Genomic DNA, 23,568 nt, shown 5'->3' on the forward strand with positions numbered 1-23,568 from the left:
TCTTTCCTAAATTGTGGAACCCTGTGTTCTAACCAGGATAGAGTACAGAGGGACTAACCCCTCCTTATTTTCTGGAAGCTGACCCCTTCTTTTTTAAAAAAAAAATAATTTATTGATTGATTTTTGCAAATTTTAAAAATTTATTTTAAGCTTGAATACAAAGTGAGACAAGAACAAAAAAGAACACTTTCATGTACCACAGCAGAACATAAGAGGGGATTGAATATAATTCAACAAATATCTATTTCAGGAAAACTTACACAATAAATACTACATGTTTTTTGTTTTTTTTAGGTTTTTGCAAGGCAAATGGGGTTAAGTGGATTGCCCAAGGCCACACAGCTAGGTAATTATTAAGTGTCTGAGACCGGATTTGAACCCAGGTACTCCTGACTCCAGGGCCGGGGTTTTATCCATTGTGCCACCTAGTTACCCAACCTTGCTTTCTTTTAGGTTTTCTTTTGTTCTCTGCTGGTCACTTTTTATTTTATTTCAACCTCCCACCCCTAGACTACAAATAAACATGAAGATATATGCATATGTATAGATATCTATGCATATATATATATATATATATATGCACTCACACACATATGTGTAAGGCTATACAATGCATATTTCCACTTATCTCTTTCACTAGAGATGGATAGCTTCTTTCTTCATAGGTCCATGTCTTCCCATGATTTTCTTTCTTTTTTTTTTTAAGGTTTTTTGGCAAGGGAAATGGGGTTAAGTGGCTTGCCCAAGGCCACACAGCTAGGTAATTATCAAGTGTCTGAGACCGGATTTGAACCCAGGTACTCCTGACTCCAGGGCTGGTGCTTTATCCACTTCTCCACCTAGCTGCCCCTTTCCATGATTTTCTAAATCATTCAGCTCATCATTTCTTATTCCACAACAATATTCCTTTACTATCACATCCTTTTTGAGAGATAGTCTATGAATTTTTTTTCCAGTTTTCTGCAGCTGTACCCCTTCTAATGAAGCCCAAAGTCACATTGACCTTGTGGGCTACCACACTATATTCTTGTCTCAAGTCACTCTTACAGTCCACTAAAATGCCCAGGATATCTCTAGGCTGCTGTCTAACCATGCCTCCCCAACTTGTATTTTATGCTTTTGTTCTAGTTTTTGATAAAAAAGAAAATAGTAGCACAGGGTCAAATGCAGATCCCTGAGACACTCCACTGCCATGTTGACATGGAGCAATTAACAACTATTCTGAATCTGGTCATCAACTGGTTTTGCATCCATTTAATTTTTTAAAAATCACTAATCTATATCTCTTTATCTCTACAAAATAGTAGTATGAGATATTGTGTCAAAAGTTTTGCTGAAAATCAAACAAACTATTATGGCATTGCCTTCATTTTAATAACTGTCAAAAAAAGGAAATCAGATTTCCTAACTTTCCTGTTTCTGATGCTGGCACAATTTGTTCATTTTTTCCTTGTTAATCAGATTTGATTATCTTGAAATCATCTTTGTTCTCTTCCCTCATCAAACCAAAGGACATGACTGGGAAAGATGGATACCCCTCAAGTACCACTTAAATTAGTGGAAAGAGCATTGGTCATGGATTCAGAAAACCTGGGTTTGAGACAGCTCTACCACTTGTGTGACTTACAAATCTCTGAACTGATGATCTCAGCATCAGTCTCATTGTCTGTAAAATTTGAGCAGATCAATATTCGCATCATCTATCTTGCAAGGTTACAAACCTTAGAGAGCTAGTGAAATATGAGCTGTTATTATTAGGAAGCTATCTTGACCTATCAGGGAAGGGAAATTGTCAGAAAGGTGAAAGTCAGCTGATGAGAAGAGCCTGTTGTTGCCAAGGCAGTCAGCAACCTAGGGCAGTGGACTGAAGAGAAGCCCAGCTGCTGGAGGAGTAAGCTGGTGTTGTTTTTCCAGGCAATGTGAATATAGCTGGAGCTGGCAGATGCCAGTGAGTTCTCTCTAGCTGATACAGCATTCTGTGGTGCAGGCATCTAGGGCCTTCCACAATCTGGCATCAATCCACCTTTCCAGCCTTATTTAATATAATTCCTTTCCATACATGCTGTGTTTCAGCCAAGTTGAACTACTACTCACCATTTCCCTCAAATGTGCCTTATTCTTCTTCACCTCTAAATCTTAGCTCATATGGCTCCTATATCTGTTCTCCTTCTCCTTCTTTTTCTGTTGAATTACTAAACTTTTTTCTAAAGTATAGCTCAAATGTTCCCTCCTACATGAAACTTTCATATTTTATGTAGAGCTTTGCTCATACTTGTATCTTCAATGAACTATTATGATATACAAATTGCCTAAATCTATGAGCATGAGAAAAGTATTATGTACTTCCTGTTTAGACTATGAATTCCAGGAGGGCAGGGACTTTTTCTGGTCTAAGCTTTAAGCTTAGTGGGACTATTTTTTAAATTTAATTTTTTTGCCTTTTAACATTTTATTTGTTTTCCAATTATATACAATAGTAATATGTACCTATCATTTTTTTGTAAGGTTTTGAATTTTAAAATTCCCCCCCCTACTTTCCCTCCCCCTCCCCCACAGAAGGCTGTCTGATAGTTTCCACATTGTTTCCATACTATACATTGATGTAAATTGAATGTGTTATAAGAGCAAACATACCACCCCCCAAGAAGATGAGAAACCTCAAGAATAGAGAGAGAGAAAAAAAATTGCACTTCAGTCTGTGTTCAGATTTCAATGGCTTTGTCTCTGTGGTGAGTTGCTTTCTTTATCATAAGTCCACCAGAGAAGTTGCTTCATTATTTTTTTCCACAGTTGTTATCACTAGCTGTACCTCCACTCTATTTCTCCCCACTCTCATTTATTCTATTCTTTCTCTCCTTTCATCCTGGTCCTGTCCAAAAGTGTGTTGGATCTGTGTTTCACTCAATCTTCCCTCTCTTCTATCACGTATTCCCCCCTTCCCTCCCCCCATTCCCCCTTATTCCATCCTTTTCTTCTTATTTTTCTCTAGGGTAAGATAGATTTCTTTACCCTATTAAGTGTGTATGTTATTTCCTTTCTGAGCCATTTCTGATGAGAATGAAGGCTCACTCATTCCCCCTTGTCTTCCCCCTTTCCACTCTATTGAAAAAGCTTTTTCTTTACTCTTATGTGAATTTTCTTAGCTTCTTCTTCATCATCTCCTTTTCCTTCCTCCCAGTACTTTCCTTTATCACCCATTGACTCCATCTTTTCACTATACCATTATATTCTGCTCCTTCCTATGTCCTGTCTATATATGCTTCTTCTAACAACTCTTATAAATGAGGAAGTTCATATGAGTTATCAGTATCTTCTTCCCATGGAAGAATACAAACAGTTTAACATCATCAAGTTCCTCATAGTTAGTCCCTCTCTTCCACTCTCTCTATGGTTCACCAGAGTCCTGTACTTGGAGATCAAACTTTCTGTTCAGCTTTGGTTGTTTCAATAGGAAAGTTTGAAAGTCCCCTGTTTCATTGAAAGTCCATCTTTTCCCCTGAAAAAGGATGTTCAGTTTTGCTGGGTAGTTGATTCTTGGTTGTAAACCAAGATCTTTTACTTTCTGGAATATCATATTCCAATCCCTATGAGCCCTTATTGTAGATGCTGCCAGATCCTGTGTAATCCTGTATAATAGAGCCTCGGTAGTTGAATTGTTTGTTTCCAGCAGCTTTTAGAATTTTCCCTTTGACTTGGGAGTTTTGGAATTTGGCTATAATATTCCTGGAAGTTTTTCTTTTGGAATGTCTTTCAGGAAGTGACTGGAATTTTCTCAATTTCTATTTTACCCTCTGCTTCTAGGATCTCAGGGCAATTTTGCTGTCTTATTTCTTGAAAAATGAAATCTAGGCTCTTCTCCTGATCATGGCTTTCAATTAACCCAATTTTTAAATCATTTTTTCTGGATCTGTTTTTGAGGTCAGTTGTTTTCTAATGAGATATTTCACATTTTCTTCTAATTTTTTGGGTTTTTTGGAAGATGTTTATTTCTTCCTGATTTCTTGCAAAGTCATCAACTTCTTTTAGCTCCATTCTGCATTTGAAGGATTTATTTTCTTCAGAGAACTTTTTATCTCCTTTTCCAGCTGGCCAATTCTGATTTTTAAGGTAGTCTTCTCCTCATTTGCCTTTTGTTTTGCTTTTTCCATTAGGCCTAAACTGGTTTTTAACATATTATTTTCTTCAGTATTTTTTTGTATATCTTTCACCAAGCCTTTGATTTGGTTTTCATGATTTTTCTGCATTGCTCTCACTTCTCCCAATTTTTTCTCCACCTCCCTTAATTGCTTTTCAAAGTCTTTTTTTGAGCTCATCCATAATCTGAGCCCACTTTCTATTTCTCTTGGAGGTTTTGGATATGGAAGCTTCGATTTTATCATCATCTGAGTATGTGTTTTGATCTTCCATGGGACTAAAGTAATTCTCTATGGTCAGATTCTTCTTTTTCTGTTTACTCATTTCCTCAGCCCAAGACAGCACTTCCAAAGCTTTTTTAGGGTTTTTTTTTTGGGGGGGGGGGGACACTGCCCTGGAACTTTTATTTCTCCATGGTCTTATGCTCTCTTACCTGTGCTTTGATATGTAGATTCCCCCCCCTCCCACTTCCCTCTGCCCTGGGGCTATAAGGAGGGATCCTGCTATCTTAATATGGAAGTCCAAATTGCAGCCAGGATCTCAGTGTAGGCAAACAACAGACTCCTACTGCAAGGGAGAGCAGAGAAATCTCTGCAGACTTCCCTTACCATTTCTGGGGGGTGCAGGCTGCTTTCTCCATATTCTCCCTGCAGATTCTGTGACTGGTGCTCCTCACTCCCCACTCATTCTGGTGTAGCAAAGTTCTCTCCCTGCCCCTTCAAGCTGTTGCTGGTGATCTCTGGGCTGTGCTGTGCTGTGCTGAGCTGCCCTCCGGCCAGGGCTTTTTTTTTCAGTCTCTGGTCCTGGTGAAACACACCTTTCCCATGGAACTTAAAAGTTATCTTGGACTGGGAAAATATATCACTCAGTCTTTCTGTGGGTTCTACCCCTCTAAATTTTGGCTAGAGTCATCATTTGTTTGTTTTTTGGAGTTTTAGAGGAAAGGAGTTCCCAGGAAATGCTGCCTTCATGCTGCCATCTTGGCTCCCCATTGTAGGACTTAAGCATAAATGTTTGTTGAATTATATTTGGAATAGCCCTCACTGGTATAACATCTGAAACTGCTAACAGTAAGATAAGATCTCTCTTTCTAAGCATGACCTTTGAGACCCTCCACTATAAGATTTAATTGTTCCATATTTATTGTGGAATATAAAATCTATCTTAATGTAATATATATATATATATATATATAAAATGGAATATTATATTCATCTATAAGATATATATGTGCTAGAGCATTGATTTATTATGGAATATAATATATATCTTAACATACTATCTATATTAGAACCACCTATAAGATTTATATGTGCTAAAGCATTGATTTCTAATCTAGTTTCATTCTCAAACTTTGATTTAACAGATTTATTCCCCTCCTAAATGTGTTTTGAAGTTTTGGGGGTTTTTTTGGTGGGGTGGAGGGTACAACTTTTAGGAAAATTTAAAGATAATTAAGTCAAAAAAATTTCTTAAGCACTAACACTGTACCAAGCACTATGTTAATTGCTGGGGCTACCAAAAAAAAAAAAAAAAGCAAAAGCATGGCCCCTGTACCCAAGGAGCTTAGATTCTAATGACAGAAGCAACCAATAAATACCTAGATATATGCAGTATGAAGCAATTGGTAGTGGGGTGAGACCTCAGAAGTCTTCATGCACAACTTGAGATTTGAGTTGAATCTTGAAGGAATTCTGGGAAGTAAGAAGTAAGAAGTAAGGTAGTAGAATATTCAAGGCAATATGCAGGAACAACACTAATAACATCAGGGCCATAACACAGATGGTACTTACATTCATTATTCTTATTAAGGACAAGGTAATCAGGGTAAAGTTGCCAAGAGATCAAAAGTCTCTTATATACAATCTGTCCTGGGATATGAGTTATTACTGGGATACACTGTATTTCCATTGATCTTAGTCCACCAGTCAAATTCTCCTATGTCCTATGAGGCCTATTTTCTTTTATAGAGGCCCCTACTGAGGGCCTGCCCATTTCTGCAGCAGCAAGGTAGGACTGTGCATTACCTTTATATAGGAGCTCATTAGCTATAGGATACCCTTTCTTCCAGGTAAATTTACAATCACTGTGAAATATTCACAGAAGACTAGCATCTCTGGTTCAAGCTCTTCTCAGGGCTGCCCATTCATTTTTGGTGTTCACCTTTCACCTAACTCTTACCTGTGATTCTAGGAAGTTTTAAACATGAGCAGCGGCTACTGGTAAACTGTCTCAGCAGAGAGGCTAATAGGCCAAGGATAACTGGCAGGATTAAAATATGTTGGAGAGCCGGGGATGTCAACCCTAAGCTTGTGAAGACTTCTCCCAGCAAAATAGGCAGATGAGAACAATTTGTTCCAATGGCAATGAAGATAGCTGAAGCAGGTGCTGGGGAGTGCTTAGAGCTTAGTTCAAACATCAGAGATGCCAAAGTTATCCACTGCATCCTAGGTCATCTACATTCATCCTGACTTAACTTGTCAGTAAACTTGAATGACTCTGAAAAAGGATAGGAGGTTGGTGACTTTGAGTTTGACTCCTTTAAATCCAATTCGTGAGTCAAGATTCAGATCAAGATGAAATTGGTATTCTTTGAAAATGAAGGATGGGGGTGGCTAGGTGGCATAGTGGATAAAGCACCGGCCCTGGAGTCAGGAGTACCTGGGTTCAAATCCAGTCTCAGACATTTAATAATTACCTAGCTGTGTGGCCTTGGGCAAGCCACTTAAGCCCGTTTGCCTTGCAAAAAAACCTAAAAAAAAAATGAAGGATGAACAATAACAATTATACAGATATAGTTTCAGTTCCTTCATGTCATCTCCCAATGATTCTGCTCATAGACCCCAAACTCTTTCTGGGAAAGGTCTGTCTGAACCAAAGGGGAAAGAACTGTTTTTTGAAGAGGACCCGAGCAGAATCACATGTGGTGATTCCCTTAATAGGAAGAGACCATGATGACTGACTTGGAGTAGAATAAGGAAAGACCAGAGTTTGTCTAGGATTATATCTAAAAGCAGACTATCTTTATGTGCTGAGTCTTCTTATAGGCCAAATTCAAGAAATTTCTGGATCAGAGAGCTTTCCCACTTCCTAGAGTAGAATCAGTTTTTTGAGGACATAGTTTCTGGAATACTCAACTAAGATAGTCAAGGACATGATGGCAAAATCATTGCTTCCCAAGACAATTCCGGAGTTCAACAATACCTACAATGTGAGGATGGTTTGAAAGGTTGAAAACTCAACATAAGTGAAGACATCATTTTTTTGAGGTGAATTGGATACCCTGATCAGAGACAATGGTGAAGGGGGACCAAAAAGATTAAAGATGTGTACTGTGAGTACTTTGATGGTGGCTGCTATGGCAGGAAATATGCATAGCATAGAAATGTCATATCTGAAATAGGTAGTAAATGCAAAAAGGTCCTGAGATATATGAGAAGAATAACAATTTGATCTATTTGAGGGGAGGCAGGTTGGGAATCACATAGGATTATGCATACTGTTCTTTTCAGAGGTGGGTGCTCCAGTCAGCAGAAGAAAGACTGTTGAGTAAGAGAAACATAGCATCTCATGTCCATCACAATATGGCACAGTGTTTCCCATGTTCAGGTTGGTGATAGACCCACTCCCTAATCTCTGTTGTTTTCCTCATTCAGTTTATCAGCAGATGTGTAAAGAAGGGGTGTTTATATGACCTACAAAAATTATTTGTAGCAAACTAGCAAAATTTCTCTTTTGATCATGTACTTAAAGGGTAAGCTTTTGATTGTCCATTACTGTTCTTTCCAGACTCCTGCTTGGCCAACCCAAGACCACTGCCCAGGAAACTCTTTTTTACACTAGCTATTTGACCAACAGTTCAGTCCACTGGAGGACTTGCCAAGGATGACTATCCCTCAGGATCTCCTTTCTACTATATTTCTGCCCACTGAATTCCAGTTTTACATATGTCTCTAGAAACCTTTGACAAACCTGGAAAAATGGCATTCTTCAGGAGCTGGATCCTTCTAGGCAGGAACCCATTGGGCTAATGGGAGAAGTAAGGTATTGTGAAACCTGGAGTCTAGGCCCTAGTCTCTAGCAGAGTTACAGACTGTTCCTAAAGTGCACTATCAGGAGATAAGGAAAGCTTCATCCTAAATATTCCATTTCAATTTAACCTGTGTCCTACCTATCTTGTTAACAGGATCATCTGACCTTACCTAACTCATGACAAACCACTCTGGTCAAAGAGGTAAGCAAAGTGACCTAGAAGATAGAAACCAAGCCTGAAGTCAAGAATATTTGAATTTAAATCTGGCCTCAGACACTTAGTAGCTCTGTGATTGGGAGCAAATCACTTACCTCTATTTGCCTCAGTTTCTTCAGCTGTAAAATGGAGATAATAATAATACCTATCTCCCTGGGTAGCTCTGAGGATCAAATCAGATAATAATAATAAAGCATTTAGCATGGTGTCTGGAACATAAGTGATCTATAAACATTAGCTATTATTATATTTTTTATTATTAATGACACAATGATATTCACTCAGCAGGAACTAAGGTCTAGATAAGTAACTACTTTTCAAAAGCAGTATAACAGCTTGTGGCTCCAGAAGCATAGTGTTTATTTGGTTTGACCACCCTAGGTATCTACCAAAGGCTCAATTCATCTTGGTCTTTTTAGACAGAGACCAACAAAAATAGAAGCCCTATGAAATCATCAGGATCCAGTGAGAAAATTGACTAGATGGCCTGCTTTAGGTGTCCCAGGGCTACATTCTATTCTGGGCTCCACTCAAGATGTGGACTTGTGCTGACTTGAATGAGAGCCATCAGGATATCCAGGTGAGGAATATGGATTCCATAAAACACAGGTCCAATAAGCCTTTGGGCTTCCTTACTAGATTGTGAAGAAAGGACTGTCAGTAGTTTATTCTGGATTATATTTAGAATCGTCTAATAGCTCCCCCAGAGAATATGTTATCTGAAACTTGACTGAGTAGGGTGCACCCTATATTTTATTAGGGTTGGTTTCTCATTTGTAGTCTCTCAAATGGGCTACTAGCCAATGTAGGGACTCTGCCTTATCTGGCCTAGTCAACATTATATCATCAGTGTAGTGGTGGGCATCAATGCTCTTATGAAGGGAAGCCTTTTCAAAGATCTTTGCTCCCCAGACTGTGGTAGTATGTGGGGAAGTTCAGGTGTGGCTACTGTATGTATTTCAGCTTCTTGGAGCCACAGGTGGATGAAGAACACTGAAAAAGGCTCTGGAAGCCCTTACACTAGATATGCTAGTCCTCCCTAAATACCTCATACATCCCATATAGTAGGCACTTAATGAATGCTTTGGGGGCTATAGAATTAGAAGTTATCTACATAAGAGGAAATTGGAATCAAAGGAGTAGATAAGATGATCAGAGAAGGGATAGAGCCTACTAAGAAGGGAGCTGAAAACAGAACATGTGGGAATGCCTATGTTTAGGAAGTTGGAAGAAAAAGTAGACTCATGGAAGGAAATATGAGGAGTAATCAGAGAAACCAGAGGTATAAAAACAAGGGCCCTCTCTGTCCCAAGTCAGAAACCAAGAGAATGGCAAGTCGGTGGCATTGGTTAGCAGCAGCAGGGCCTGTCTTAAGAGAAGTCAAGGTGAATGAGGGCTAGGAAAAGACCATTTTATTTTAGAGCTAATGCTGTCCTTAGTGACCTTTGAAAGAGCAGCTTTAGCAGTGGGGTGGAGGTGGAAGCCAGATGCTAGGGGTTGAGAAGTAAGTGGGTGGTGAGAAAATGGAAATGGGGTGTGTAGACTATTTGAAGTTTGTCAAAAAAGGGAAGAAGACTGAGGAGGTAACTGTGGGGTGGGGAGGGTATCAGAGTTGAAAGAAGATTATTTTTAAAAAGGGGAGATATGAGAATATTCATAGCCTAAGGGAAAGGAATCTATGCAGAGGAAGATATTAAACTATGCAAAAGCTATTGGGAGTAATGAAATGGAAAGGGTTTTGGAGGAGTTTAAGGTACCAACTAGTCAAGGAGGGCTTACAGGAAGTCATGAATCAAAGGGTGGAATGAGAGCAATCATTGCTGTAGTGGAAAGAACCCGGTGAGTTTGGACTCAAGAAGACCTGGGATTCTATGTAGTATCTGTTACTTACTGGCTATGTGAATTTGGACGACTTTCTTTTCTGGACCCCAGTTTCTTCATCAGGGATTGCTATACAGTTAGTCTGGATTCCTGTTCTAGAAGTTACAGTCACAGGCTACCAAGGTTGGGCTGAAGCTCCTCTCTTCCCTTGTCAAGTGCTGGAGCAAGAGTTTTCTTATATCAGTGCAGCACACATATAATCTCTTAGGAAAGAAAGACTTTCTCTTTTTGTTTTTTTATAGATCTCTGAATTCACTGCACATAAAACAGGTGACTGAGTTTCAAAGTTGGCACTCTTTACGTGTTAATGTATATGTGTATGCAGTTAGGTGGATGTGGCACCAGCCCTGGAGTCAGGAGGACCTGTGTTCAAATCTGGTCTCAGACAATTGACCAGTACTACTGTATGACCTTGGGCAAATCACTTAACCTGATTGCCTCGCATCCTGGGTCCTCTCCAGTTGTTCTGATTCATATCTGGCCACTGGACCCAGATGGCCCCAGAGGAGATGACACCCCCTCACTCAAATCTAATTCATGTGCTTGCCATGGCATCACCTCTCTGATGTCATGATCTTTAAGAACAAAGAACAAACATTATCATCATGTGTGTGTGTGGGGGGGGGGGTCTGAGAAAGAGAGAAAAGCACAGATATTGTATATAGGGGAAAGAGGATTAGCCATATAGTGAAAAAGTCTGCTTTCAAATGTTGTCTCTACTGTTTACTATCTGTATGACCTTGGGTAAGTCACTTCCCTTTCTAGAACTCAGTTTCCTGATTTTCAAAATGAAGGGGTTGGATTCAATGATTTCTAAAGTCCCTTTTAGCTTTAATGTTCTACAGATTTGGATATGAGGAGAAGATCTTTAAGAGCCAATTTGGGGAGTAGCACATTCCTTCTTTCTTATTTCCAAATAGATGCCAAATCTTGTTGATTTTCCCCTGAATCCATCCCTTTTCTTCACTGAGAACTGGCATTCTTAGTTTGGGCTATTGTAGTAATCTTCTACAGGTCACGTTTCATAGAGCAGCAAAAGGGATATTGCTAAACACAGGTCTGACTATGTCACTCCCCTGGTCATGAAGGTGCTATTGACTTTCTATAGCCTATAGGATCATATACATATTTAACATTTAAAGACATTCATAATTCTCCTAAAATGATACCTTTTCTGGCCACCTCCCAGATGCTACTCTCTCCCCTATCCCCGCAAATGATCTTGTATCTGCTTTGTATGTGCTCTGTATCTGTTTAGATGTGCATGTGCTGTTTGTCCTGATAAAGTTAGCTCCTTAGTGGTGAGGACTGTTTCATTTGTCATTGTCTTCCTAACACTCAGGACAAAGCTTCACACCTATTAGGCATTTCATATATACTTATAGATCGATTGCTGCAATAAGCTATAAAAAATAGCTCTACATTGCTTTAAAATGTACAATCCAATTCCTGTTTGCCAAGAACCCATTGACTGGCAATGTGGCAGAGAAGTGTGACCTTGGAGTCAGGGAGGCCTGGGTCCAAGGCCTATTGCCTCTACTGGCTTCTGAGGTACAGGATAACTGTACCAATGGGGATAGGTTCCATTTTGGGAGCTCCCAATATTGTCCAAACGGCTAATAATATTATGGCGTAGGCAGTATTATTATCCCTATCTTATAGATGAGAAAATTAGGACTCCTAGAGGTAAAGTGACTTGCCAAGGATCAACTAGCTAGGAAGAGCTGAGACTTGAACCTAAGGGGTTCCAGTTCCTCCATAGTGTTCTTACCCCTCTCCTATACTGGCTGACCCTCCTTGATGGCCTTCAAGCTAAAATAAGGTGATTCCATCTAGGGGATGATCAAGGACAGTCCTTCTTAGGTTCAAAAATCCTTTCCAATTCTGAGATTTTGTAATTCTATAGTTTTGTTTATCTCTATACCCTTAATTTCTGAGTATTTCTTTGGTGTCCTTAGGATCATTCTTTAAGACTGTCATGATGTCACAGAGTGATGGGCATGTCATCAATGCCAGTAAAACTGGCACAGAAACACAATATGGAAGCATTAGAGAAAATTTCTTGGGGTATCAAGAAACTAATGGAGAGCAAAACTACTAACTGTAATCTGCTTGCTAAAGAGAAGAATTGCCAACTCCTCAAGTGAGTATAGGATGCCAAAGCAAAGGTAAAAGAGTCCCATGATTATAGGCTAGATTTGATGTGATTGTCATACAAGTTGTTGAGAAACTGTTGAGGAAAGTCCTCTGAAATCTAGTTCAAGGTGCATACTAAATAGTTATTTGATATTTTGCATAAGACATCTCAATATTGAGCATGGTGGGCATACTTACATGAAAAGAGAGCTATAATGGAAATATAAGACATTTCAAGAGAAATCATTAGGCTTTACCTGACTCTTCTGCACCCTTTGATAACAATGGAACACCATTTCTCTCATCACATTCAACTTAGATCAATGGAAACAATGCAAGGACTAAAGAAGACTAACAGACTGCCTTCTGTGGGGGATGGGGGAGGGAAGTGAGATTGGGGGAAAATTGTAAGATTCAAAATAAATTCAAAATAAATAATAAAAAACAATGAAACAGCATGACCAAAAGGGCTTAGGATCAAATGTTTTTAAGGAACTTAATTTGAGGTGCCAAGTTGACCTTACTGACATGCTGTTAAATCCTGATGGAATCTATATTTTTATCTTGATTTTAAAGATCAACTTTAATTTAAAGATCAACAGTCAGAGGTTTTTTTTTTTTTGGCCACTCACCTTAAAAAGGGATCTAAGAAGTAGCATAGATCCTATTGAATATCTTCATAGTTTTGGGGGCACCCAGGGTTTTATAGTCCAACAATCATAGAGATTTTTTCATCCAGATAGTCAAAGAGCTCACACAGATGTGACCAGACTTGAAAATGGTTCATGGTCCAAGAGCATATGGAAAAAGCTAACAGAAGTCCAGAATATGCTGACTACTTGGATGTAGACCAATAACATCTAACACTGGGCTGAGGATTTGTCTTTCATCTAGATGATGAAAAAATTGAGCTTATCATGAAAGATCTGAAGAAATTCCTATGAAGCTATGTTTGACTGTGAAGTCAAAGTTGGCCTGGCTCCTTCTAAGCTACCCAAGGAAGTTGTTTGTCACTCAAAGGATAGAGGAAGATTTAGAAAGGGCTAAAAGGCAATTGGAAAAGAGTGAGTCCTCGAGGTCAACAAGATAAAGGCAGCAATGCTGGAACAAATAGGATCTTGGGGAGTACTTTGAGGCAAATCCTGAAGTGACTGGACAGTCACTAGACTGTCTAGACTGGGGGGACCTAGATTTTCCAAGCTGTGCAGTATGTGACAAAGAATGCCCTGGATAGCTGGCACTGCCTTGACCAATATATCTTAGTAATGAGAGTCAGGACTATGGATTGAGGGTTACTTATACTCTTTGCCACAAGGTCAACACAATGAAGACACCGTATGGAAGCTCACAGAAGCTTGCTTATCCAGGCGTCCAAAATGATCAGTCAGAGTTCAGGATATCAGTTGCCCATCTGGGCAAAGACATACAAACCTGGTCTAATATTGCAGGGTGCTGAAGTGGGGTGTTTTGTGGGGTACCAGTTAATAATTTGCTCCCCAAATCTAATAAGAGCAAACACTACCCAGTGTGGCATTCAGACAACCTCCAGTAGGAGGAGCAGATATACAAACTGCTCTTGTATCCAGAAGTGACTCCAAAAGATGCAAACATAAGTGAGAGGTAGGTTTGTGTAGTTCTAGATGTCACAATAGTTTTGACTATTGGAACAAATAAGAAACAGAACACTTTTTCTGTGGGTTTCAATTCTAATTATTCACTTAAAAAAACATACTTTCTTGTTTTTTTGGGGGGTTTTTTGGAGTGGGTGGGGTAGGGTACTATGGAGTCAGGAATGCCTATTATAAACATAGCTATTGAGAACCAAGGCTATTTCATTAATTCATCTATACTTGAGTATCATGGAAAAGGAGGAGAGAGGATCCAGAAAAGGTGATCTAGGCCATGGAAAAATTCATAGATTTAGAGATGTAGTGGAAATAAGGCTAATCTAATTTAACTCCTATGTGAACTTGGCCAAGTCACTTACATAAACTTCCCTGACCACACTTAACTTGTAAAATAAGGGAGTTAGGCTATGAGGTCCCTTTCAGCTCAAAATTAATGATATAGAAAGAGGAAACTAAGACAGGTCACCCAGGAGGTAGTAGAGTCAGAATTTGAATCTCCCAAGTCAATATTCTTCCCAGGATATTTTGAATCTATCCTCAGGCCTTGTTTGAAAGATGAGAGAAAAGAATGATTCAGAAGAATGTTTGGATGGGAAATGGAAGGATGAGCTGGGATCCTTGCCCACTATGATCTTTTTTTTCCCTAGGTTTTTTGCAAGGCAATGGGGTTAAGTGGCTTGTCCAAGGCCACACAACTAGGTAATTATTAAGTGTCTGATGCTGGATTTGAACTCAGGTACTCCTGACTCCAGGGCCAGTGCTCTATCCACTGGCTCTAGCCTCCCTGCCACTATGATCTTAAAGCAAAATTTGAGTCAAAAAAACATACCAGATCCCACAAATTTGGTGAATACCCCATCAAATCTTTTTTTAATGAAGAATTAAAAGTGCTTTTTTAAAACTACAGTCTAAGATAATGCAAATCAATTCAAATATGCAATACTTTCTAAACTTTCTAATAAGCAAGCTTCTGTGAGCTTCCATACGGTGTCTTCATTGTGTTGACCTAAACTAAACTTTCTAAAACCAATGAACAAGAAAAACATAAAACTGTTTTCCTGATGATAACAACTTCCATTCTTTTGACATTTTAAGGATTCCAGAATACTTTTAACACAACGACACAGTGAAACTGTTAGGGCATTGGTGAGGTGGGGGGGTAATAAAGGGGATAGGCCAGGGATTTCATTCTAGGTAATTCCCAGTATGAAGCTTCCATTGTTGAGGCAAATCAGCATCTCTCGACATTTATAGTCTATACTCTAGAAAGTTGCTAAGTGATCTTTCCAAGGTCATCTCAGAGATATGTATCAAAGGTGGGATTAAATCCAGCCAACCCTCTATATATGATGCCACAAATGCTTTTTTGCTGAATTGATTATTTCCATTTTTTAAATGAAGAAACAGGCAAAGAGAAGTAATAGGATTCTGGGGCTGTAAGAGTCCTGAGAGATAATCTAGGCCAGTCCCTTCATTTTCTGGATAAGGAAACTGAAGTCTAGTGAACTGATTTACCCTAGGAAATATAGCTAGTAAGGGTTGAAGCAGATTTGAATTTAGGTCTACTAATCCCTTTCACTCTACCAGGACACCTCCTAATAGAATGGATATCTCATTGCATTTAGGTCCCTACTTCCCAAAGCAAAGAATCTTAGTTAAAATCTCCCTCATTCACCCACCTGCATTAGGGTGGGAAAAGCAGAGCTTGACTAAAGGGCATTATTGAATTTGCAGGGCACTAGTTGATCACAAAAATATGTGTTTGAGTCAGGGAGAGGCATACATACTGAGAAGGGTAAAAATCATCAAAACTGAACTTCTATTGAGGAAACAACCATTCTTTTAGTTATTAAGGTTCACCACCTCAGTCATCCATATTCACTCAACCACTACATCTAATCAGTTGCCAAGTTTTATCTATTCCCTGATTTCCACTTTAATAACTGGCATTCTACTTCAAGTCCTTTCCACTTCATTCTTGAACTATGGTAATAGCTGTATTGATCTTCTAGCTTCCAGTCTTTTTCTTTCTCTAATCCATTCTTCCCATAGCTGCCTAAATAATTTTCCTAAAGTATAGGACTGGCTATCACCTATCTTGTTCAAAACCCAAGAATACATACACCTCTGAAATTTTATCTTTTATCTTCTTTCAAAGTTCAGCTTAGGCACCTCCTTCCTGAAACCTTCCCAAACTCCCTTCTCAAATCACCTTGAATTTAATTTTTTATGTACATGTTGTAATTGGATGTAGTATTCTCCCTGAAGGGAGGGCCTAGTTTCTTTTTTCATTGTCAAATCTCAGCTAAAATACTCCTGAAATCCCTGTCTCAAAGTCAACTTTTTGGTATGGGACTCTCTTCTTATTGGTAGAGATGAATGCCTTTCTCTGCCCCGATTTCTACTTTGTTATGATTTATGTCAATGGGCTTCTTTGTTATTCTCTATGTGCATTGTGGAAATGGTATTAGGGAAAGGGGTTTAAGTCTTTTTATATAGAGTTTAGGGTCTCGTTTACTACTAAAATTTCAAAACCCTTTACGATTTGCCCCTTTGCAGGCTCATGTCACATAACTGCCCTTCTTGCACTCTAGATTCTAACCCAGCTTATATTTTTGCTGTTTCCCTTTCAAAAATTAGTTGGAACTCAATCATACCCCATGGATGAACAATATTTAAAGAAACAGATAGAAATACTTCTAGTCTGGTATTCCTTCTTTCTGAGGACAGCAGATTGGTCTTCAGCTTCAATCTCCTGCTTCCACAGGAAGGAAAGTGTCCTTGGGAAATGGGTGAGGGGGAGAAAAGGTTGGAGATGTCTCTTCTGCTTCCTTCGAATCACACAAGGACAAATCATTGCCACTGGTAGGCCCCTCTTTACATTTGGGGATCTTCCTTATGCTACCTTCTTGCAAGACAACTTTCTTCCTTAATCTTAGCCCTTCCCCTCTAAGATTATCTCCAATTTATCCTGGATATATTTTGTTAGTACATATGTACATGGACACATGTATACAAGTCTGCATGTACCTTAGACTAAGCTCCTTAGAGAGGGGATGTCTTTTGTCTTTCTTTGTATCCCTGGTGATTAACATAGAGCTTGAAGTGTTGTAGGCACCTGATATGTGTTATTTATAGTATGTAATGCAGTATCTAGCATAAGACCTTGTGTATAAATGTTTTGAATTGAATGTTCTCACGGAGAGCTGTGTATACACACACACACACACACACACACACACACACACACACAGGCATAAGGACAAATTCATATACCTGCCTCTTGATTCTAACTTTATTTGTGGCATTAGGTGAGTTATATTTACACATCTAAGGGCATCTCTGACCATACAGCCACACAGGTTATTTAGGCTGCCTACTTTCATCTGCATCCTTTGATTTTTGACCCCAGCAACACTGGGAGAGGTAAAAAAGTAGAGCAGAAAAATGTTGGATTTGGAGTTAGGGGACCTAGATTCAAATCTTAGTTCTGCCATTTACTAACTCAAGAGACTTGGGGGTAGCCAAATCTCTTTGGAACTCAGTTTCCTCATCTGTAGAATGACTACATGTACTTTTTTTTATTAAAGGTTTTATTTTTGAATTTTAAAATTTTCCCCCCTGACTTTACTTCCCTCCCTCACCCCCCCCACAGAAAGCCATTTGCCAGTCTTTACAGTTTCCATGCTGTACATTGATCCAAATTGAATGTGATGAGAGAAATCATATCCTTAAGGAAGAATCAAAACGTATAAGAGATAATAAGATTAGATGTACTTCTAAGGCCCTCTTAGCTCCAACTCTGTGATGAAGAATGAATACAAGGGAGACTTCAGCTTTCTGTCCCACAGGGCCTCCTAAATGATCTCTTTGCATTCCAACCCTTCCCTCTCTAATATGTCCACCGAACAGTTGCCAGAATCATCTTCCTAAAGTATGCCTGACCCTATCCTTTTGCTCAAGAATATTTAGTGGTTTTCTTTTGCTCCTAGAATTAAAAAAAAGTAAAAAAAAATCTATTTTATATTTTCCAAATACATGTAAAGACAATTTTAAATATTCATTAAAAAAACTGAGTTCTGGGGCAGCTTAGGCGGCATAGAGCACCGGCCCTGGAGTTAGGAGTACCTGGGTTCAAATCCGGTCTCAGACACTTAATAATGACCTAGCCGTGTGGCCTTGGGCAAGCCACTTAACCCCATTGCCTTGCAAAAACAAAAACACTAAAAAAAAATTGAGTTCCAAATGCTTCTCCCTCCCTCCCTCCAACTAATCAATGTGCTATGGGCTCTCTGTGCAACCATGCAAAACGTCTCCATTTTAGTGAAGTGTAAGATGAAACATCGAAAAGAGGATGCAGAGAGCCCGGGGCGCATCAGTTTTCCTTGGGCCGGTCTGGGGTCACTGCGCCGCCGAGGGGGGCAGCGCCCCATGTTGCTGTCACCCTGTACCCCGCTCGCTGCTTCGCTTTCGGAGCCTCTTTGCAGGCTTGTTTCCCCTAGCTGCCCTTCTTGCGCTCCACATTCCAACCTGACTTTTTTTGCTGTTTCCCCAATTTGCTACCCCACGTCCCACTTCACTTTTCTTTTTTGGCAAGGCCACGGGGCTGGCTCCCGGGCCCCCCTTCTCTTCTCCCGGGCCCGGCTCGTGGCTCCGGGCTAGGGGCGGGGTGGGGGCGGGGCTCGGGGAGCCGTCTCCTTGGAAACGCCGCCCAACGTTGGCGCCGCCGGCAGGGACGAGCCTGCGCCATGCAGAGAGAGAAGTGAGCGGCCGGGCGCTCCGCCGTGCCCCGGCGGCGGCCTCTGCGCAGCGGCTGGCAACCCCCCCGCGGGCCCGGGGCCGCGCCTGCTTCCCTCCTCCCCGCCGGCCCCCGGGGCGGGGCTCTCGCGGCCGAGTGCGCCTGCGCGCGACGCCTAGCCCTGCCCCCAAGCCCCGCTTACCGCTCGGCTGGAGCGCATGCCCCCGCCCTAGGGCGCGTCGAGCTTCCCCTTCCCCGCCCCGCCGCGCAATGGCGCGCGGTCCCCGCCGCCCCCCTTGGCCCAGCCTTGTAATCCCGGGTCCGAGGCGCGAGCTCGGAGCTCCAGCGGCCCCCGTCAGACGGGCGGGCTGCGGGTGGCAGCGGATTGGCTCATCCGGGTCCCTTTCCTCTTTTCAGAGAGGCTGGCGTCGCCACTAAAACCCCCAGATTCCCGGTGAGTCGGGCTCCGGCCGCTGGGTGGCGCTCGGGGGAGTGACGGGGCGGCCGCGCTGAGCCCGAGGCGCCTCGCCCAGCCCCCACCCCTCGGTCCCGCCCTGCCTGGCGCCGGGGCCCCGCCAGGGGGCGCAGAGAGCGGCCGGACCTCGGCCGGGGCTCCGCTTCCGGCTCGGGCTGGCGCCACGCCCTGCGCCCCGCTTTCCTCTCCTGCTAGTCGGGCCTGGCTCTTCGGAGGCACCTGTGCCCCCAAGCATCCGGCCTCTAGCTGGGCAGGGGCAGCGTTTGTTTTTGATGACCAAGACCTTCATTCATTATTTTTTCAGAATTAATCTGTTTATTATGCCCCTATTATGTCCCAGGTAGTGTTTTTTCCCATTATTTTATTTATGCATAATTTTTTTAAAGAAAGATTTTATTTATTTTGAGTTTTACAATATTTTCCCTTATTCTTGCTTCCCTCCCCCCACCCCGCACAGAGGCAGTCTGTTAGCCTTTCCATTGTTTCCATGGTACGCGTTGATCTAAGCTGAATGTGATGAAAGAGAAATCATATCCTTAAGGAAGAAACATAAAGTATAAGAGATAGCAAAATCACATAATAATATGATGCCCCCCCCCCACCCATTGAAGGCCTTTGGTCTTTGTTCAAACTCCACGGCTCTTTCTCTGGATGCATCGAAGATAACCCCCAATTGTCCCTGATTGTTGCACTGATGGAATGAGCGAGTCGATCAAGGTTGATGATCACCCCCATGTTGCTGTTAGGGTGTACAATGTTTTTCTGGTTCTGCTCATCTCACTCAGCATCAGTTCATGCAAATCCTTCCATGCTTCCCATGGGCATATTTTTTTTTTAGATTTTTTTTGCAAGGCAGTAGGGTTAAGTGGCTTTCTCAAGGCCACACAACTGGGTAATTATTGTGTCTGAGACTGGATTTGAACTCAGGTACTCCTGACTCCAGGGCCAGTGCTCTATCCACTGTACCACCTAGCCACCCCAATGGGCATAATTTTTGATAGGATGCTTGACGCCCTTTTTTGAGATTAAAAAAAGTTTTATTTTTTTCCAATTACATGTAAAGACAATTTTCAGCATTCGTTTTTATTTATTTGTTAGCTTTTGCAAATAATAGGGTTAAGTGGCTTGCAGAAGGCCACACAGCTAGGTAATTATTAAGTGTCTGAGGCCAGATTTGAACTCAGGTTCTCCTGACTCCAGGGCCAGTGCTCTATGCACTGTGCCACCAAGCCACCCCTCAGCATATGTTTTTCAAAGACTTTTGACTTCCACATTTTTCTCCTCTGATCATACATGTGTGATCATGGAAAACTTTCCACATTAGCCTGACACTATTTTTAATTGCATTCCTTTCCACTGGAAATTAGAATTATGACTGGTGTCAACAATCAAAGAAGTCCCAAGTTGAACCTGCCTCAGATTAAAGAGAAAACAGTTCCAGAAACGTTGATATCAAGAAGATTTCAAGAAGATATCAAAAAGAAGGCCAGTACCGGAGGTGGGCAAAGGTATAGGGTATCTAAGTAATGCCTAAGGCTTTTTTCCTTTTCTACAACGAATGAGGCTGGGTTGGGAATGGGAAGGGACTCTTCATAGCCTCTGAAGAGATAGGGTAACCAGAGTCTCATCTTTTGAGTGGCTCCAGAATGCTTCAGACTAGATTACTGGGTGAAATCTGAGGGGAAGAGGATGATCAGGGAGAGCTAATATAGAAGAGATGCATGTATAAACTCCTTCCCCAGGGCATCTTGAGAACTCTGGAGCTGGCTATGTGTTTGGTGTTGTCTACACTACTTTCATATATGTTACAGCATGCTACCCACAATGCTACACGTAGTTTAGTACTTGTTCAAGTTCTCTGAGGCAGCTGGGAGGTACAGTGGATAAAAGTACCAGGCTTAGAAGGGGGAAGCTGGGTAACTTTGGGGAAGACTTGTAGCTTCTTCATTTGCAAAATGAGGATAATAATAGTACCCATCCTGTGATGATGTTGGGGCAGCTAGGTGGCAATGGATAGAGTGGGAAGCAGGAGGACTCATCTTTGTGAATTCAAATCTAGCCTTGGACACCTGGTTTGCCTCAGTCTCTTCAATCTGTAAAATGAGCTGGAGAAGGAAGTGGCAAATCATTCCAGTATCTTTGCCAAGAAAACCCCCAGTGGGGTCATGAAGAGTCAGGCATGACTGAAAAGTGAAAAACAACATGGTGTTCTTGTGAACATCAAATGAGATGACACACAGAAGGGACTTGGCAATCCCCAAGGATTAGAAGTAATGTTCCCCCTTCTAAGTCTGGTACTTTCATCCATTGTACCTCCCAAATGTTTCCTATGGTGTTGAATCTTATACTTTTATCCAGTAGAATGCTCTACAGTTAATTAGGAAGGAGAATATCTCTTACCTATCATGTAACATAAAAGGAAGGGTGGGAATGGCCAGCCAGGAGCCCAGCTTTACCTAAGCATGGGGGTTTAGTTGTTCTTAGCTAATCTTGTTCTCTACATTTATTCATGACAAAATCTACAGCAGGGTCAGTGTCTATCTCCAGCGTGATAAGGAACCAGCCTCACATAATAACTGAGAATGAAAAGAATCTGGAGAAAATTCAAGCTAACATCCAAGTACTCAGAGTAAGTTGGTTTGTGGGCAAGTGAGGGCAGGAAAGACTCTCCAGCACAGTGAGATGTACAGCTGGTCTCTGGACAAGAGGGAATAATGCTGTGCATCTGTTTTGGGGAGTGGAGCCAAGGAAGGCTTTGGGGAGAGACCCTGTACTATGGGACCATCTTCAGGCTAGAGGAAACTTAGAAGAGCAGTAAGTCTTGAGTTTCTAGATTCAGTCTGGAAAATATGTTAGGGAGAGATCAGAGATCACTACAGGCAAAGGACATTGGAGATACGAAGGCTAGTAAGGAGTGCACCCCAAGAACAAGACAGGGGTGGGGAGTCAAGAGACAAGCTGTCATAGACTAGGAGGAGGTAGAGGCAGATGGGAAGTTTGAGACCTACCCGGGTGACCCAGTGCAGTGTCCCTTGGGGCTCTGCTGACCAGTGAGTGGGTGGAGACATATTCTTGGCTGCTCAGTTTGCAAAGCTAGGAGAGATCCTTTTTTCTCCATCACAATAGGATTTCCAGAAAAGGCCACAAGAGGGCAGGATAACCCTCTGGACAAAAACCACCACCAAGGGTTGATTTTTTAGTAGGTTATCAGAATATTTTTAAATACATAAAATAAAATGCATAGAATGACAAAGGAAACCAGATATAATTATCAACATATTAGAAAACCAAAAATAGTATGTGGATTCCAGCTTAAGAACCACTTGTCTGGGAGGCAATGAGCAAACCCAGGAACTCCAGTGAGACCGGATAGATCTCAACTCACTGTTTCCTCTCCTTTCTGACTCCCACAGACAATGCTTAAGTTCAGAGGAGCCTCATTAGATGAGCTTAAAAGTCATATCACCTCTCTCACTAACACCAACCTGCAGCTGGCAGAAAAGATCCAGGAGCTAGAAGCCAAAACTGCAGAGAAAGTGCGGAGGCTTCTGCAGCAGCAAGACATGTTTGGGGTGAGAATGAGTGACAGTGAGAAACTTCTTGCTTTTTGGAACCACCCCCTTCCCCCCTTCCCCATCTACAATTTACCTTGTGACCTGCCATATTTCTGGACCTTTTCCCATCTGGAAAAAATATACTTTCCTTCCTCTTTCAGGTTTATTCTAAGGTTAAAACAATATAATCATCATATAGTACTTCTCTTACAGGTTAGACCTTTACACATTACAGATGGGTTTGAATCCTGTCTCTAACCCTCACTATCTCTGTGAGAATAGGCAAGTCACAACTTACATGAGCCTCAATTTCTTCATGGATAAAATGGGGATAATACCAGTGTCTTGGTTTATCTCATATAACTAGGTAGCGATCCATACTCTCAGGAATTTACATTCTAATAGGGAAGAATGTATAGAACTAGCTTGATACAATATATACATAAATATATGTATATATGTATATCCTCAGAGTATATGGGAGCTAATTTGAGAGGGGAAGCCATTTGAAGCCTGGAGGACTGGGCATAGTCTTCAAGAATGGGAGGAATTTGAACTGAGGTTTAAAAAAGTCAGGAAAGGGGTGGCTAGGTGGCACAGTGGAGAGAGCACCAGTCCTGGAGTCAAGAGGAACTAAGTTCAAATCCAGCCCCAGACACTTAATAATTGCTTAGCTGTGTGACCTTGGGCAAGTCACTTAACCCCATTGCCTTAAATAAATAAAAAATTAAGTGAAATTTAAAAAGTCAGAAAAGCTAAATTTGATGGTGATT

The 23,568-nt window shown here is 41.2% G+C and overlaps 1 protein-coding gene across 1 annotated transcript in view; it reads left to right on the plus strand.

The window, feature by feature from the left end:
• C1H20orf96 (chromosome 1 C20orf96 homolog) overlaps nucleotides 1-23,568 on the plus strand; it is a 37,344-nt gene that overhangs the window by 7,031 nt on the left and 6,745 nt on the right. Inside the window, exons 2-6 of the mRNA XM_074201105.1 lie at nucleotides 18,626-18,922; nucleotides 19,000-19,220; nucleotides 20,609-20,739; nucleotides 21,767-21,870; nucleotides 22,655-22,813. Coding sequence (XP_074057206.1) covers nucleotides 18,626-18,922; nucleotides 19,000-19,220; nucleotides 20,609-20,739; nucleotides 21,767-21,870; nucleotides 22,655-22,813 — 912 coding nt within the window. The remainder of the gene's footprint in view (nucleotides 1-18,625; nucleotides 18,923-18,999; nucleotides 19,221-20,608; nucleotides 20,740-21,766; nucleotides 21,871-22,654; nucleotides 22,814-23,568) is intronic.

The sequence above is a fragment of the Macrotis lagotis genome, chromosome 1 (genome assembly GCF_037893015.1).
Source record: "Macrotis lagotis isolate mMagLag1 chromosome 1, bilby.v1.9.chrom.fasta, whole genome shotgun sequence".
In the NCBI taxonomy this organism is placed as follows: Eukaryota; Metazoa; Chordata; class Mammalia; order Peramelemorphia; family Peramelidae; genus Macrotis; species Macrotis lagotis.